This window comes from Corvus moneduloides, chromosome 3, assembly GCF_009650955.1.
Source record: "Corvus moneduloides isolate bCorMon1 chromosome 3, bCorMon1.pri, whole genome shotgun sequence".
Lineage (NCBI taxonomy): Eukaryota > Metazoa > Chordata > Aves > Passeriformes > Corvidae > Corvus > Corvus moneduloides.
The window spans coordinates 115,740,077-115,756,155 of NC_045478.1; the positions used below are offsets into that span (position 1 = coordinate 115,740,077).

A 16,079-nucleotide genomic window follows, 5' to 3' on the forward strand; every position below is an offset into this window, starting at 1 on the left:
TTCAGCCAGATGCCATTCTCAAGTTCTCCCCTCAAGCACCAGTAAATATCAGAAGTAAACATTTGTCTGCTTACTGTTAGTCTGTCTTTTACCAGAGGAAATTGGCATTGAAAATAGCTTAGCAGAGTTTGGCTAAAAGCCCTAATTTTAATTTTGTCTTCTGCTATTACAAACTTTTACAAGTGATCTCAGCATATCTGTAAAAAGTTGTCCTCTTCTTGATTTGAATAAGTGAAACTAAGAATCCCCAGTACCCATTATTTTTTTTAATTGATTAGTGTTTATAAGTTAGTATTTTATAGTCTAGGTATTTAACTCCATAAATAACATTATTTAGTTTGAGTTTTATTAAAACTGGCTTGGATTTTATCTAGTTTAACACAGGTACCCCCATATGTGTACACCAGTTGGAATTCTATGTGTGGAATCAAGTTCCATGTTCCTCAGTTACTGTATTAAGATTGAACATATTTAAAAAATATTTTTGTCTATGTTTGGGTAATTGTAAGTGTAGCAGTCAACTATGGCCATCCTAGTGTCTGTCTTATTTAGTCTTTCAGTTTGGAAATTTCCTTAAAGTAATAAATTTTCCATCCCACATTTGTGTGGAAGTGGTGTAATAATACCTTAAAGATCTCAAAACTATACTTCAAAATCCATTTAATACGGGAAAAGAAACCTAAATGATTTTCATCCATTCTAGTTAAAGCCAAAACAAAACAAAAATTTTCTGTGGAAATACAGTATAGAATAATTTCCTCATCTTGCACATGAAGATCAAACAAAATGTTCTTTTTTACGCACCAAACAACTGTTAAACTGGGAAGGCTGGGGTTGTTCATCGAGCTTTGTATAATTAGATAGCTGGGTAATAGCATATAAATGTTAATTGTTTCAATCTGATTAATTTTGTATTTTGTCAGTTATACTCAGAGATGAGAATTAGTGGTAATTACTTTTCATGGCATTTCAAAACCATCTCAAGTGGAGAGGGAAAAGGCCCTGCGTGTAGAATCTTTCAGTGGGCACTGGGTAGAGCTCTCCTAAACTGCTAATTGCTTCCTTAGGGGCTTGTAGTGATGAATATTTACAATTTTTCCATGTGCATGAGGGAAGGAGGGGTTTTAAAAAATGCCTGATAGAACTCTGCATTTGTGCAGATGAACTTCTTCCTGTTTTGTGTACAAGCTCTTAGCAAAATTTTGATTATTTGGACTATGGTTTAATAAATTAATTTCCTTTCCTGTTGCAAGGTGCAAATTAAATAATGTGAGGACTGACTTTCAGTTGTTTCCATGCAAAATATTAACTACATAATAGATTACATTTAGATTGTAATACTACATGGTTAAAATGCCAAACTGCTTTTGCTGTGGACAAGTATAAATTCCTAGCTGAAGTCACATACAGACTTTGGTAACAGATATCACCAAGTTTCCTTTGGAACCTGCAAAATTTTAAAATTTAAGTAGCTAAATTAATCAATAGAAAGATAAGGACAAGCAAGCTGGATCTTGTTTAGTCCCTGTAGGACCTGTATAAAGTTTGGGCTTGTTTTATACTTTGTGAATTGTAGTGTTTAACATACTTGTTTTTATTGTCCTGATACTAACTGGACAGAATCCTCTAGTTTTCAATATTCATATGATTTGAAGAGATGAAATGTGTGACACTGAAAGTCTTTTAGCAGGTGTAGTCTTGCTGTGGCTCCTCAGGCACATGATGCTTTTCTGTAGGGAGATTACAGGAAGGTCCTTTGTTAAATTGCGATGAGCTCTTTATTTACTGGAAATCATTGTCAGTACAGTTCACATACACAGAAATACTGACAATGTATTTTTCCCATTGGATATGGATTAGAACTGGTCATCACTGGTTTTCAGTTTGCTGAGTAAGGATAAATACAGCATCACCTATATATCAGTGACTCTTTCTTATCACAAACTGCCCCCCTGACACCAAATTTATATTACCAAGAAGAAAAACACAGAATTCCTTTGCTTCAGTGATACAGATTTCCTTCAGAAGGTTGTGTGGGCCAACTTAACCTTCCCTTGGCAATGCCTTCCTTAGAAAAGATTTCCAGCCTCTAAGTTGCCCCATTTAAAAATAAAGTAAGTCAAAGGAAACAGAGCACCACTGAATTAACAACAAATACTGATAGGAAATAGGTCTTCTTTGAAGTGAAATAATGATGAAGGAAGTTTTCCATACAACGTATACTTGTTAGTGCTTGTGGGTTTTGATTAAAATACCTTTTTAAAAAAGGAGTTAGTAATTTAGTTACTGAAGGCAAGTACTTATGCATGTGAGCTATGTGGAAATGGATGGCAGATTGAGCAGAGAGTTTTACAGATGCTGCAAAGAAGGCTGCAAATATTTTTTCTAAGCTGTTAGATGATACTAAAAACTTACTGACCCATACTGAACCTTGTTCCTCTAACATGTATTTCTGTTCATTTTAGGAGCCCTAAATGCTTGATTTAATATGAATTAAGATTGTTCAGGTGGCCTTAATTCTGGTATTTCCTAACTTTGACAGGCTTGATTTTTATACCTGTAGTTGTTTATTAATTGAGTTTTTTGTTGTGGGTATAATTTCCTTTGATGAAAGGGGGCAGGGGGTAGACAGCAACACCTGTATCATTAGTAGTTCTTCTCTACATAGAAATCATAAGAGAATTCATGTTGGGAAGAGCTTTGTCCAGCCTGATTTTGGAAACCTCCGAAGATGGAATCTGCACCTCCAGTGAGCAGCCTGTTCTGCTGCTTAAGGTCTTTTCAAACCACTGAATTGTATTGTTTGAACTGGGTTAGTATTAGCTCAGGGTGTGTCTGGGAGTCCTGGGAGTTGGAAAGTACTTTTGCATATGAGATGTTAAAAAAGGGTTCCTTGATTTTCTTTCATCTTTACAACTTGGAAGGGAGCTGGCTCTTTTCTTATCCCCTTCGCTCCTCTCATCAAAACTCCTTTTGTTTCTACTTTTCCTATGCTCCCTGATCCTTCCTTCTTCTGATTTTCAACTTACTCTTCTTCCCAGTGCACTTGAGACCGTGGATCTCTAACTTTTCACCCCTCTCTGTCTTTAAGCAGTTACTCTCCTTTATTGTTGGGACATCTGTCCATTTGTTTTAATATTAAGTATGGTCGGTGCCAGCTTCTGATTGTAGATGCTAAGGAACATCTAGGTGTGGGTGCAGAGAAGAAATTTACTGTTTCTCTGGGTGAAAGCCAAGGATGAAACTCCTGCCTAGGAGTTCCAGTTGCTTGAAAAGTACTGTAGAACATGATAGTGCTGCACTGCGTGTTTTTCCTTTTAAGACTGACACAGAATTAACCCAAGTGTTCTCTATTAAATTAAGTGTGGACAGAGTATCATCAGCATTGCAGTACTAAAAATCCTGCTTGATAAGTGACATAGTATGCCCATGGAAATTTTAATTGATGATGGGAACTTGATAATTTGAAGTTGAATAGTTAGGTGTATATATTTTTTTAATTCCTCCCTCTGAATTCTAGTCCAGAAAATTCACATTTATATGAAAAACTTAATAACCTTTGGCATTATTTCACTGGGTAAGTCTGTATAAGAGGCTTGAGGCTTGTGCAGCAGCAGTGTGCATCTCTGGAATATGTGATGGATGATGGACCAATTTTGCTTATTCATTTTATTTTCTGTACACTGCATGCTGTGTGTGTGGTGAAGCATGAGGTCTGAGTGCCTTGTCCTGGGTTCTGCAGAGAGGGGAATCTAGGGCAAGCCTGGGCAGAGAGGGGAGAACTGCTCCTTCTCTAAGAGGGACTTAATGTGGTGTATTAAGGAGGGGGGGAAGGACATAAAGAAAGATCCATGCACTTGGGGGAGTAAATCTACCTCAGAAGTCATGGAAGTAAGGATGCTTTTCTAGTTACCCTCTAGTTACAGGGAGCAAAGAGTAAATTGCTTCCTCCACTAAAGATTCCTGAACTGAGAACAAGTCTGGCAGAAAGAATCTGTCCTAGGGGAGATTTTTCTTGAGGCTTTTATTTATTGCCTTGGTCATAATATCAGTATTTTCTCTTTACCTGGTAAACTGCTTATTGATTTTTTGGTGTGTTTTTTTTTGTGGTTTGTTTGTTTGTTTTAATTTTTTTGTTTGGTTTTACTTTTTGCTTTTGTTTTTTTGTTGTTGGTTTGTTTTGGGTTTGTTTTGTTTTTGGTCGGTTTTTTTAAATTTTGTTTTAATTTCTTTTTTTTTAGTCACACATCTTTAAAGATCAGAGCCTATGAAAATGCCATCTTGAGTCTTTTAGGAAAGGCTTTTTGATTCAGCAACTGATGCCACATCATTTCTTAGTGGACAGGTGGCAACCACTAAGAAAACATGACTTTTGGCACTTCTGTGAGTAAAAGCAGGTGATCTAAGCATTGGATGAGTTCTGAGATGTTTATTACCTTCTTGTTACTGGAGAAGTTTTATTAAGCCCTGTCTGAGGCAAAAGAGCATTTTGGGCAGATTTATGGCAGCACACTGGATACAAGTGCATGATAACAAATCCATTTTGTTGCTAGGCCTATCACTGCACACTCCTAAGGTATGATCTGACTTTAATATACTATTTTTACTAGGTTTTTTTTCTGTTTGTGTGTCCTGCAGGAGAACGACTCAGGAACACTGGATACAGTTGGTGCAGTTGTTGTTGACCAAGAAGGAAATGTTGCTGCTGCTGTCTCCAGTGGAGGTTTAGCACTGAAGCATCCTGGAAGAGTTGGTCAGGTGATTATTGTACTTTTTTTTTCAGTTGGGAGTGATTGTTCAGTGTCACAAGCAGGTGTGGTATCAAGCAGGAGCTGTGACAGCAAACTTCTGTTCTCCCTTCCTTCCTGTTAAATGCTGAAGGCATTTTCACTGCACTGATATGCAAGTGTTCTTAGTGTCCTCCATCAGTGTGATAAAACAGTGATAGGTAAGACATTGGTCTGTGGTGAGTTACCTTTTGCCAGAGATATCAACAAGTTAATTTCTTGGGCTTAAATACCTCCTTAATACCACAAATGGTCTCTTAAATGCTTAGAGTCTTAAAATAAGATTCCTCTCAATATTTAGGGAAGCTGTCCTAATTAATTTTTAAATGATCTTGTGAATTGGAGGAAGGGACAAAAGTAATAAAAGAACACATCAGATATTTATGATGTGTTATTTATAATTATGATTGTTTTTAAATGATATACAGTTCTATTTATTATTAATGTTAATAATAATGATATATTTATGATGTGTCACCTTATTGTTGTTAGGAAATTTTGAGGTGCAGCAGAAATTTATACTCCATTGCTGTACAGCTGTATTTTTGGTTGACATTTGCCACTGTGCAAAAAGCAGTTTTCTTTTGAAATGTATTTAGAATTTTTTTTTTTGAATAGCCACTGTGCAAAAAGCAGTTCTCTTTTGAAATGTATTTAGGATTTTTTTTTGAATAGCAGAGTGAAAGAGACTTTATATGAACAGGGTTATCTCTACCCTCATTTTATGTTAAGCTAGGCTAGAATACTGTGTCTGTGACAAACACTCAGATCTCAAGAATAGTAAAAGGATGTAGCAAAATGGAGTAGAATTACAATATGGTTATGATATTCTTATTTATCTTTTGTATTAATACTTGGATTTTTCTTGCGTTTCTTTTTTTGTTATTGTTGTTGGTTTGAGGTTGTTTTTGTATTTTCATTTTTCTTTTTTTAAGGAAAGGGAATAAACCAAAAATCTCATACATTTAAAATTTATGAACAATGTGCTTCTTTCCTTAGGCAGCTCTTTATGGTTGTGGCTGCTGGGCTGAAAATACAGGAGCTCATAACCCTTATTCCACTGCTGTGAGTACTTCAGGTATTTACTACTTTTATAAATATTTAATGAAGTTGCTATCTTTCTCTGTAATTAGCTTGCAAATTTAAAATACCAACATTATTTCCAGACCATATTCTAAATTTCTGTCATTTATTTGCATATATATGTGTGTGTGTGTGTCAATATAGTCTTTAAATCCATGGATTGATCTCTTGTTGGTTGCTCATATTGCTCTTTTTACTTAATTAGCAACCATGGGAATTTTTATCCTGTTTTGTATTGCACTGAAAGGACGTGCTGTATTTGTTAGATGTTAAGGAACCTGTCCTGCTGTGAAAAAGTGCTTATCAGCCCAGTATTGTATTAAATGCAGAATACCTCTGGGAATGGAAGCCTTGTGTAAAGGACTAAGATAATCAGAGGGTCCTTTGGATACAAAAACGCTACATGCAGTGTATTTCCCTCCAAAACTTTTAATTACTATTTCAAATGAGTATTTAGGTGAATTTGTTCTTCATCTCTCTTTTCCTTCTGAAGGGAAGGGGAAAAGGGAAAACCAAAATACTGGAATAAGTGTATCAGAAAATATTCATTCAGCAATTGTGAAAGCAGTGTAAGAATTAAGAGAGCTTTTGTTCTCTTTGGAAGGCTCAGGGTCCTGGACACAGAGAAGTATTGTGTTCATTTGATGCCTTGCAGAACACAAAAGTCTTAAGGTGAAGTTATGTAGGAGTTGCTTTTACTTTTTTTTTTCTTCCCCTAGTTGTATGAACAGCCTCAATCAGAAAAACTATTCGTAACACTTTTTCATAAGTGCTTATGTCAGGTTGCAAATTTAAGGTATATCCCACTGCTCAGTGGGCAGAGTTATCAGCATTCAGTACAGGGAGAGGTGAAATTTAGGTAATGTCAGCTATATCCCATGAGCAATGCAGAGTTAGATGATGCAGAAGTGGGGGGGGGGGGTTGATAGAGGCTGAAGAGCATCAGGAATATCCTGTGTTGCTTTTATTTCCTCTGTATTCACGTCTGTCTTGAACTGTTGAAAATTTCTGTAGATGTTCACCCTTAAGTTCAATGTCAGTAATAGCAGATGTCCTTTTTGGTACTCAAGGGAGGATTCTACTGAATGCAGGAGTGTCAGTAGATGTTCTTGCACAAGGGACACCATATTGGTTTTAATTTAATAAATGCTTACCTATGTAACCGAATATATGTAAATATTGGGGACCATATTAATTAGTGACCATAAGTCCAATATTAGACATTGTTTGTGGAAAAGCTGAGAAGGACAACTTTATTTAGTTCTTTGCAAAGTCAGCTGGATTTGAAGTCTATGTGAGTACTGACAAACATCCTGGTGCAGTTACAGGAGATGAGTAGATTTAATGATGGCCTGAAATAGGAGCCTTCTCTCTTTTTGCTGGTACCACTTTTATACAGTGCTAAGTGCTTCAATTTTATGCTATTTTTAACTGTCACAAACACACATTTATGGATACTTGTTTGGTTCAAAACATCTAGCTTCCATGACATTACCCTGATCCCAGTCCCAGTTAATTGGAGTGGCCTGCTGGCGGCTGTGAAGCTTGGCCATCTGTTCATTCACTGATTTGAATTCAGACTAGTGGTGTTTAATTGAACTCTTGTTTCTGGTTTTCCTTTAAAGTAAGCGTGTGTATGTCTGTGAGAGAGAGGGAGATAGAAATGTTTACAGGAAGTGAGAACTCTTCTGTAATCAATACCATTCTTTTTTCCATTTCAGAAGCTCATAATGTTTTATTTTATAATGTACTTTATGTTTAGTGCAGTTCTAAAACATATTGATGCCTGACTCTTGTTTAAAATATGAACATCCAACAATGTGAACCATGAATTTAATTAAGGAGTAAAGGGATGGAAAAATTAAGTTGTAGGAAAAGTTGAAAGAATGAAACAGCTTGGCTGGATCACAACAGGAGATGGGAATGGGGGCGTAAACATCTGCAAATATTCAGGTGAAACTACCATGGCTGAGCAAGAGAATAATGCATTAAAATATATCATTGTTACATTTTTAGAAAGTAAAGGTATTGTGTAAACTCTAGAAGATGCCTTGATTTGGAAAGCTCCAGGATGGACAGTGCTTCTTAACAGAATATCACCACTGTTGCTTGATGTAACTAAAACCCGACTAGCCTGTTGTAGTGGTTTGGTCCAAAATACTCATTACTATTTACCTTGTGTGAGATAAGAATTAGGAGAAAAGCAAAGCAGGCACCAAAGAATATAAAGAATACTGAAAGAATATAAAGAAGTTTATTAACAGACCTAAAAGAGGGAAAAAGAAAAAATAAAATCATACTGCACCTTCAGAACTCTTCTTCTCCCCCCACCTTTCTCCCTTCTCCCACTGACAATGTAAAAAGACAACCCTTGAGATGTTCAGTCTGTTTATCACTTCCATAATAACCTTGTTCAGTCCATTTAGGAAGAGGAGTCTCTCTTGTCAATGCTATGGAGAAATTATCACAACGAGACAGCCGTCTGTGTTGGTTCTCTGCTCGCATCATGTGAGAGTCCCTTCCCCGACTTGCAGCTTTTCCCACAACTGCTTTCGAGGGTCCAATCTTGAGTTACTGGGGTACAATTTTAAGGTTGAGCTGTTCAGAAACAAAAGTTCTCTTCACCCATCTCTGGGAGCATTTTCATCTCGAAGGACAGAGGCCCTTCTCCTTCCCTGGGAGCAAAGGGTCCTCCTCATCTTCATCTTTAGGACTATCTCTGGGAGCATCTCTAGGAACTGAGGTTTTCTCCTTTTCCATTTGGAGCAAAAGTCCTCATCGCTTCCATCTCTCCCTGTTCAAACTTCTCATCAAATTGCAGCTGCTTCAGCATCTGCCTATCTCAGCACAGGTGCTTTTGCTCAAAAGTTGAATGCTCCACCCCCCATGCCTTCATGAGATTACAATGGGTACTAGGATATATCATAGCTTTACAACAGAATTTCAGCTTTAAGCATCTCCTCTCTCTCTTCCCTCAGGTTTTCACAGCAACAAAAGGGTTAATCTCACCTAGGCCTTGCAGCTGGAATGTGGCTTATCGAAGTGGAGGGGGGGAGCCAAGCTGCTCCCGCTGCCCACAGCAGGGCTGTGGGGGGTTCTGCGGGTGGAACAGGGCCCGTTGGCTCCAGGGTGGCCGTGGCCCGGCCTGGCCTGGCCCGAGCAGGGCCTGGGCTGGGCCCGCTGGCCCGCACACAGGGCCCGCAGCCACCTGTCCCAGCACCGGAAACAAGAGAGAGAGAGAGACTCTGCCTTGGGGTTTCCTATTCTTAAGTGTGCATCACGGAGGCGGTTAGAACTTTAAATGGCTCAAAGAATTGTCCATATTCAAACTGGCCATCTGATAGGTCCTGTCAGGTCACAGAGGAAGCTGTAAGCACCCCTTTGCAAGGACATCACTTCTGGGACTATGCTTGCTAACCCATGGGACCTGTGTAATAGTGATTATACTCCCTCCTGTAGGTTTCCAAATGGGCTTTGTGTGGACATATATTTTTAAAAAAACAGCAACAAATGACACTTGCATGGTATGTATAAATAAAAACAGTGTACCTGCACATTCATTTCATGTTTCATTTTACATTCAGACATTTTCACCTGTATGTAAACATATTTAAAATGTGTACATAAAAGAAGTTTACAGTCAGCTTAAATTTCTGTGGTTTTCACAATATAACATTTTATTGTTTAATTTTACACGTCTATTTATTTTACTTTGTCTTTGAGTCATAAATTTGGCACAAATCTAATAGTTTCTACAGGGAATTTTTTTCCGTTGTGTGGGGAGAAGAGAAAAAAGAATAAAATTAGACTGTGGTTGCTGTGGGTATTGAGTAATGTTTAATGTTTATTGTTAAATGACTGCAGAGAATAGCTGACTCATCAAATCACATTTGGAATTTAAAAAAAAACTTGAATAAAAAGTTCAACTCTAATTCCCTTAAAGCTTTATCAAAAGTATCCTCAAAATTATTTGGTATTAATATGTTTTAGGCCGAATAATTTTAGCTGAACAATTCTTTGGGAAGTAAAAGGTTTCCCATTTGTGCTGGTTTACACTTCTAAACTTTTTTTCAGTGATAGCTGAGAATAGAAATTCAAGCCCTGAGAGTTTGTTACATCAGGCTATATATTCAATCATTAAAAAGGATATTTTTTGGCATTAGTTTCATACAAGCAATTTTGAGGGGTCAAGTTTTGTAAACTTTTCATTCCATACTTAAGAAATTGTTCATGTCTTTGGGTCTTGGAAGTGATGATCAACTAGAGATTGAACAGGTTGGGGAAAGGAGAGTTCAGAATAGTAATTCAAAGTAGGCAGAGTACAAACTCTTGCACACTGAAATCCATGTGGAACAGATACCTTGGGTTGAACCAGAGCTCCAGACTGTTTGGTGGCCTGTTTCAGATAGAGAGTGTTTGCAGTTCTCCAAGGAAAAGTACAGGACTGGGAAAAGCACCTCCATTGCATTGTCCAGGCTTCTGGCAATTTGTGATACTGGGACTTTATAAACTGGAGGTATATTTGTTCTAATAGGTCAGGGTGACTTCTGAAGATTTCTCATTTCTTTTTGTTCTTAGAAGACCAGGTATTTAAATTTTGCTGGGAACAGTTTTATTCTGTGGTTACCTTTGTAGAAACTTCCTTGGGAAAGGAAGAGTTTTAGTTTAAATGCCACAGTTAATAACACAGTAGGATTTATTCTTCAGTTTTTACTAATTTTGTTCTAAAATCCTGCAATTGAAGCTTCAGTTTTTCAGTACCTGCCTCATTTAAAAAAAAAAAAAAAAAAAAGCAGGATGGGGGAAGATGTCACCACATGAGTACTTGAAAGTAAGTCCAAGTTCCTGTAGCTTTCTTTCAATGGTTTTGTATTATTTGTTGGCCCTGTGGCTGCTGGGAGGCTTCCTGCTTTTGCCTATTCAGGAAGGATTTGGTATTAGTTCTTATGCCTTTTAGCAAGTTGTTTCTTAAATATTTTTGGCTATTTTTATCATATTTTTATATTGAATGTGCCAAAGGTGGTGGTTCTGAACTTGTTTGGGCATGACTTCAACTTTTTGCATGGTAATTTCATACCTCTAACAGTCACTTGGCCTTGTTTTTTAACCACAATGTCTTTGGTTTTATTTTTTTTTTTTTTTTGGCTTCTCAAAAGTTACTTCAAGGTTTACAAAATACAGGGTATTGTAAAACTCATATTTTATGGTTATAGTTTAACAGGGCCTGGGACAACTGAAATCAAAAGATGGAGACTTTCTAAAAACACAGTGGGGAAGGTGGTGGAACTTAGAGATGACTGTGAATTTAAGGGGCCTTAAATCCAAGGTTTATTCTGTAACTCTCAGTCTAAAATTCAGTTTCTGTGTAAACAAGTGAAGCCTTTCTGTTTTTTTCCCCATCAATGTTTTGAGGCATTTTGATATATAAACTCCAAATTATATTAAAATTAATATTTTGTTTGGGGAAAAATGGCTGTGGGACTCTATTGGCAGCTGAAGGATAAACATTACAGGAATTCAAATATCTCAAAACCAGTATTAAAATTCGAGAAATTCAGAGAATGTTGCAGTTGCAGGCATAGCCAAGATACCTGGGCAACCTTAACTGTGGCATGTAATAACAGTGCAAGGCCCATTCCATGCAGGAATGATGGTAGAGATGGAGTGAAAGCTTGTTAAATGAGATGAGCGTGACCAGTGGCCTTTATTTAGTTATAAATGTAAAAAACAGCTAAACTGGGTTTTGGATCAACGTAGTAGAAGCCAAATCTGTGGTGTTTAAAAGCTTTTCTGTGCATGTGTGCACACAGACACAAACAAAACAGGCTCCCCTTTAAGCACCCCCCACACCTCCCCCCAAAAAGAGGCCAGAACCACACTCATAAGGCTGCTTGGAACTCTTTAGTCGATGTTTTTTGTTGGTATATGAATGTAAACACAGGAAGATGGGTATTATTTGGAGGGAAAACATTTGTGAACAAAACCCAACCGCAGGAGAAACAATAGTCCATTTTTTGGCTGTACTTTAAGAAAACATTTCCTATTTTTTCCTGGTCATAATAAGAAACAAGGACTTTGTGCATATTCTTCTTATTCAAAATAATATCAAGTGTGACACTGAATCTCCTCCTCAGTTGGAATATTCACGATGATTGTGAATATTCATTCACTAACTGTGCCAAAAGTAATACTGCTGGGGTAAGAGGGAGGCTGTATCTTTCCTGGGAGATAAATTAAAAAATCATAATTCTCTTTGGATATACAGAACCTTAACTATAAATATAAAGGTAAATGTAAAATTACAGTAACAGCTAATGCAGGACGCTTTGAAAATGCAGCCCTAAGTAGAATTTTTGAGTGGAAGTGTAGAGACTGAAAATGATGTCTTGCATTTCTTTCATCTTTACAACAGCAGGAAATAGAAAGCGTACAAAGAATGGGTGTGCTTTGTGTCTAGGTACCAGCCATTGAAGCCAGAAAACCTTTAATATTGCATTTCTGACGATAGGCAGAAGGTCTTGCATTATTTACAAAATGAAGATATTCTGTGACACAAAGCTGCAAAATCTCCAGCTTTTACTAAAATGTATTTGAGGAGACTATTTGACACAAGAAAGGCCCATAGGTTATCCTAGGGAGATTTTAAATACAACCTAATTTATAATCCCGAAGAAGAAGGAGTAGAATCTTGAAATACATTGAGCTTATTCAGATAAACTAAGCATGCTACCAAATGTAATTTGGTTTCAGGGCTGAGCCAGAGTTGTGTTTTGTTGAGAAGGTAGCAGGGATACCAGATTTCTGGAGATACCATATTTATTTATGAGGTGTAGTTGAGGATTCTGTTTGGGAAAAGTCTTTCAATGATGTCTTGCTCTTCTACCCTGCACAGAGTCTTTTCTTGAATGGAATGAAGATTAGATAGAGAAAACAGCAGTGTTTTAGGAATATGTGTACAAACTGTATTTATTCTGTGTAAACTTCCTTAACAATTTCTTGTGTTGGTGAATTCACCAAGATCCTGAAAGACTGTTAAGGTCTCTCAACAAAAGCAGTGGCCTTTATTTTCATAAAGGCATTTTAGAGATTAGATCATGATACTTTAAAAGCTGTGTTGGATATACATTTGTATATATAAATGCATCATTCCATGAAGGAAAAAATAGCACATACTGTGTTGTGAAGAATCACAGAATTGTTTAGTTTGGAAGGAACCTCTGCAGGTCCAGTCCAGCCCCCTGCTCAAGAAGGTTTTCTCTTGTTTTTGAAATCCACATCAATAAGGGAATAAATATATTCACTCTTCCTTTCTCCACCTTTTCCTGCTCAAACTTTGTGTTCACATCTGTCCTTCTTTCCGGTCCATTGTGTGTCTTATGGATGCTTTTGCAGGCAATATGGAATGGGTAATGTGGAATAGGATGGAATAGGAATGACACCTATGCAGAGATGGTCTGTGGTTGTTAAATTGGTTGTTGAGCTATGTCCTCAGCCAGTGTTGTGGTCTCCTTATGGAAGCCACTGATCTGTAGATTCCTACTTGAAAACTCCTTTTGCAAACAAACTACAGCGATGTGCAAATCTACGGAGTAAATACTTTTCAGGGAAGCTTTAATGCAAATAAATTGACTTGTAATGCATAACTTTGGCTTTGTGATTCCTTTGTGTTTAGGGCAGTAGTGGCTGTATTAGGATCCAGTGAGTGGACACCTGGCCAGTGCTGTTTCATAGAATCATGGAATGGTTTGGGTTGTAAGGACCTTAATAGATGAAATCCCTCTACCCTGGGCAGGGACACCTTCTCTTAGAACAGGTTGCTCAAAGCTCCATCCAGCCTGGCCTTGAACACTTCCAGGGATGGAGCATCCACAATTTCTCTGAGGAACCTGTGCCAGTGAATCACATTTACAGTGTGATTATAAATCTCGCTTCAACCTTGCATGTGTTATTAGCCCTTATCTAGCACACACGTGCAGCATTGTCTGTCTGGCCTGTCCCTCTGAGTCCAAGCTCCCAATGCCCAGAGGAATTTCACATGCAAATCTTGTATCCTGTACAGATTGTTTGAGCTACACTGTGAGATAGATATTATGATACAATTAATCTCTTTGTAGGCATATGTATTATCTGTCAGAATCAGACTGGTCCTGTAAGATTTGGGGAATAAGAGGTAATTTAATGCATCACAGATGAAGCAGCTGCATATGAGAGAAGAGTTATGTCATTGTTACCATGAACCAGAGGGTAGGGTGGAGAAAGAAGAGGTCTATCTCCAGACAGATCAGTATTTACCTATGAAGTGAATGTTTCTGTCAAAAGTTCATTCAGCCTTTGCGTCCAGATACAGCTGGGAGGCTTCAGTGCTGTAGCATGTGAACTAACTCACCACCACCACGAGTCTGGGAGCAGAGAGAGGAAGCCCCAGGCAGAGATGATTTGTGGGAGTGGTGGCACTGAGAAGCAGTCAATTAAACACAGTACTGCAGTGCTCAAAGCTGAGGGGTTTGTCCTCAGAGTGATCAAAATGGTTGTTTGAATTGCCTTCGGAAGGCTGGTTGGGAAGCAGAACTGGATGGATACAATAATCAGAGTGCTTATTGCCTCTTGAAATTTTAATTGGACTTGATGTTATAATATCAATTAAGCTTGAAGGTGCAAGCTTGGGCTTGTGGAAGTTGTAGCCTCCTGCGGAAGGCCCAGTGCTCGCAGAGCAGCGCATTTGTAACCTGGGCCAGCAGCTCTGCAGCACCAGCTCCTGCTCGGGACACTTAGTCCTGGCCCTGTCCCTGTGCCTTGCCCAAGTGGCTTGAAATAGGTGCAAGGATATAAAGTGAATTGGAGATGGTGGCAGACTGAACTCCCTTTCTATGATGCCTTTTCCTGGTCTTAAAATCAAGAATCAAACATGGTTAGAAAGGAAAAAGGGATTTTACCTCTGTATTTATTTTAAGGATCTTTAGGTGCACCACGTCCAGGTTGAATGCACCAAAATGCACACTGCAATGCACACCCACAATAGGTCTGCTATATCATTATAGGTCTTACTCATTAGCATATCTATCAAAGATTCCCCAGTGAGAGGCTCAAGTGAGCCCTCCCTCCCCCAGGAACCTTCCCCTGGATGGTTCTATCTTGGTTTACAGAATATGTTCTGGAGAGGACCTTGGGGTCTGTGGTTTCTAAGATGTCTAGTCTCCTAGCTGAACAAAATAAATCTAAGAATGTAGGCTAAAAACCACTAAGAATACAAAAGCTATAAAAAGGTATATAAAAGGGGTATAAAAAGGTGAAAAATCATCATGGCATCATCTATGTCTTAAACACTTTTCTGGGATTGGGAGTAAATGTAGCAAACACATAAGCTACTGTCTTACCCTGTAAGTTTTATATGACAAAAGTGATGTAGTTTGGAGAGGTGTAGTGTTTTTACAGAGATCAGTAGCAGCAAAGCTTCTGAGGAAGGCCTAGGCAAAAGAGTTTGCTTCTTTCTTTACAGCTTAACTGAGATTTATCTTTCAAAATGTATTAAATGTAATGAAGAATGTACAAAGTACATCCTCTTTAAGGGACCTACATTTTTTCTTCATTCTAACCTCTCTTGGATGTAGATCTAGAATTCTTTTTGTTCATAGTAACTCAAACAAAAAGCTTTTTAATGAATTATCTGCCATTTATCACTATTTAAAACTTAAGGATTCATTCATTTGGCATTGTATCTCTCTAACCTTTTTTTTTCTCATCTGTAAAATTGTAGAAAAATTGAATGAGTTGTTCTTTAGAGTGATTTCAGTTTATTTTTCCTGTATTAAAAACTTAGAGGCATAAGTGTTTTCCTGCCTTTTGTTAGAGGAGATACTTTAGATACAAGTTTGTCTGCATGTTGAATTTGTCTTTTGTTGTCTTTGAAACCTGCCCACATTTACTAAAGTTTCAACCTGTTGGAAAATTTCCATTGCATTTTCTTAGTAGGTAGATCATCTAAGAATATTCTGTCTGCAGCAAGAATGTGCTCCATTGATCCCTCTATGATCAGTGCTTTAGGAATTGGACAGGACTTTGTTTGCAGGTGTTTTTTCTGGCAGTAGGTCAGTAATTTAAAAATTTCCCCTGCTAGTATGAAGACAAGATACAGCAGCTGATAGGAGTAAAAAAAGCTAAAGTTATGTAATTTTAATTTAATACTGTAGTGCATTCTGCTAGACTGCAGCA

The 16,079-nt window shown here is 37.7% G+C and overlaps 1 protein-coding gene across 6 annotated transcripts in view; it reads left to right on the top strand.

Annotated features, from left to right (window-relative positions):
• TASP1 (taspase 1) overlaps positions 1 to 16,079 on the top strand; it is an 82,224-nt gene that overhangs the window by 33,405 nt on the left and 32,740 nt on the right. For all 6 annotated transcript variants that reach the window (XR_004239161.1, XM_032103656.1, XM_032103660.1 and 3 more), the window contains 2 exons: positions 4,639 to 4,758; positions 5,787 to 5,865. Coding sequence is in view for 5 of the 6 variants with exons in the window: in XM_032103656.1 (XP_031959547.1) it covers positions 4,639 to 4,758; positions 5,787 to 5,865 (199 nt within the window). In the remaining variant the exon portion in view is untranslated. The remainder of the gene's footprint in view (positions 1 to 4,638; positions 4,759 to 5,786; positions 5,866 to 16,079) is intronic.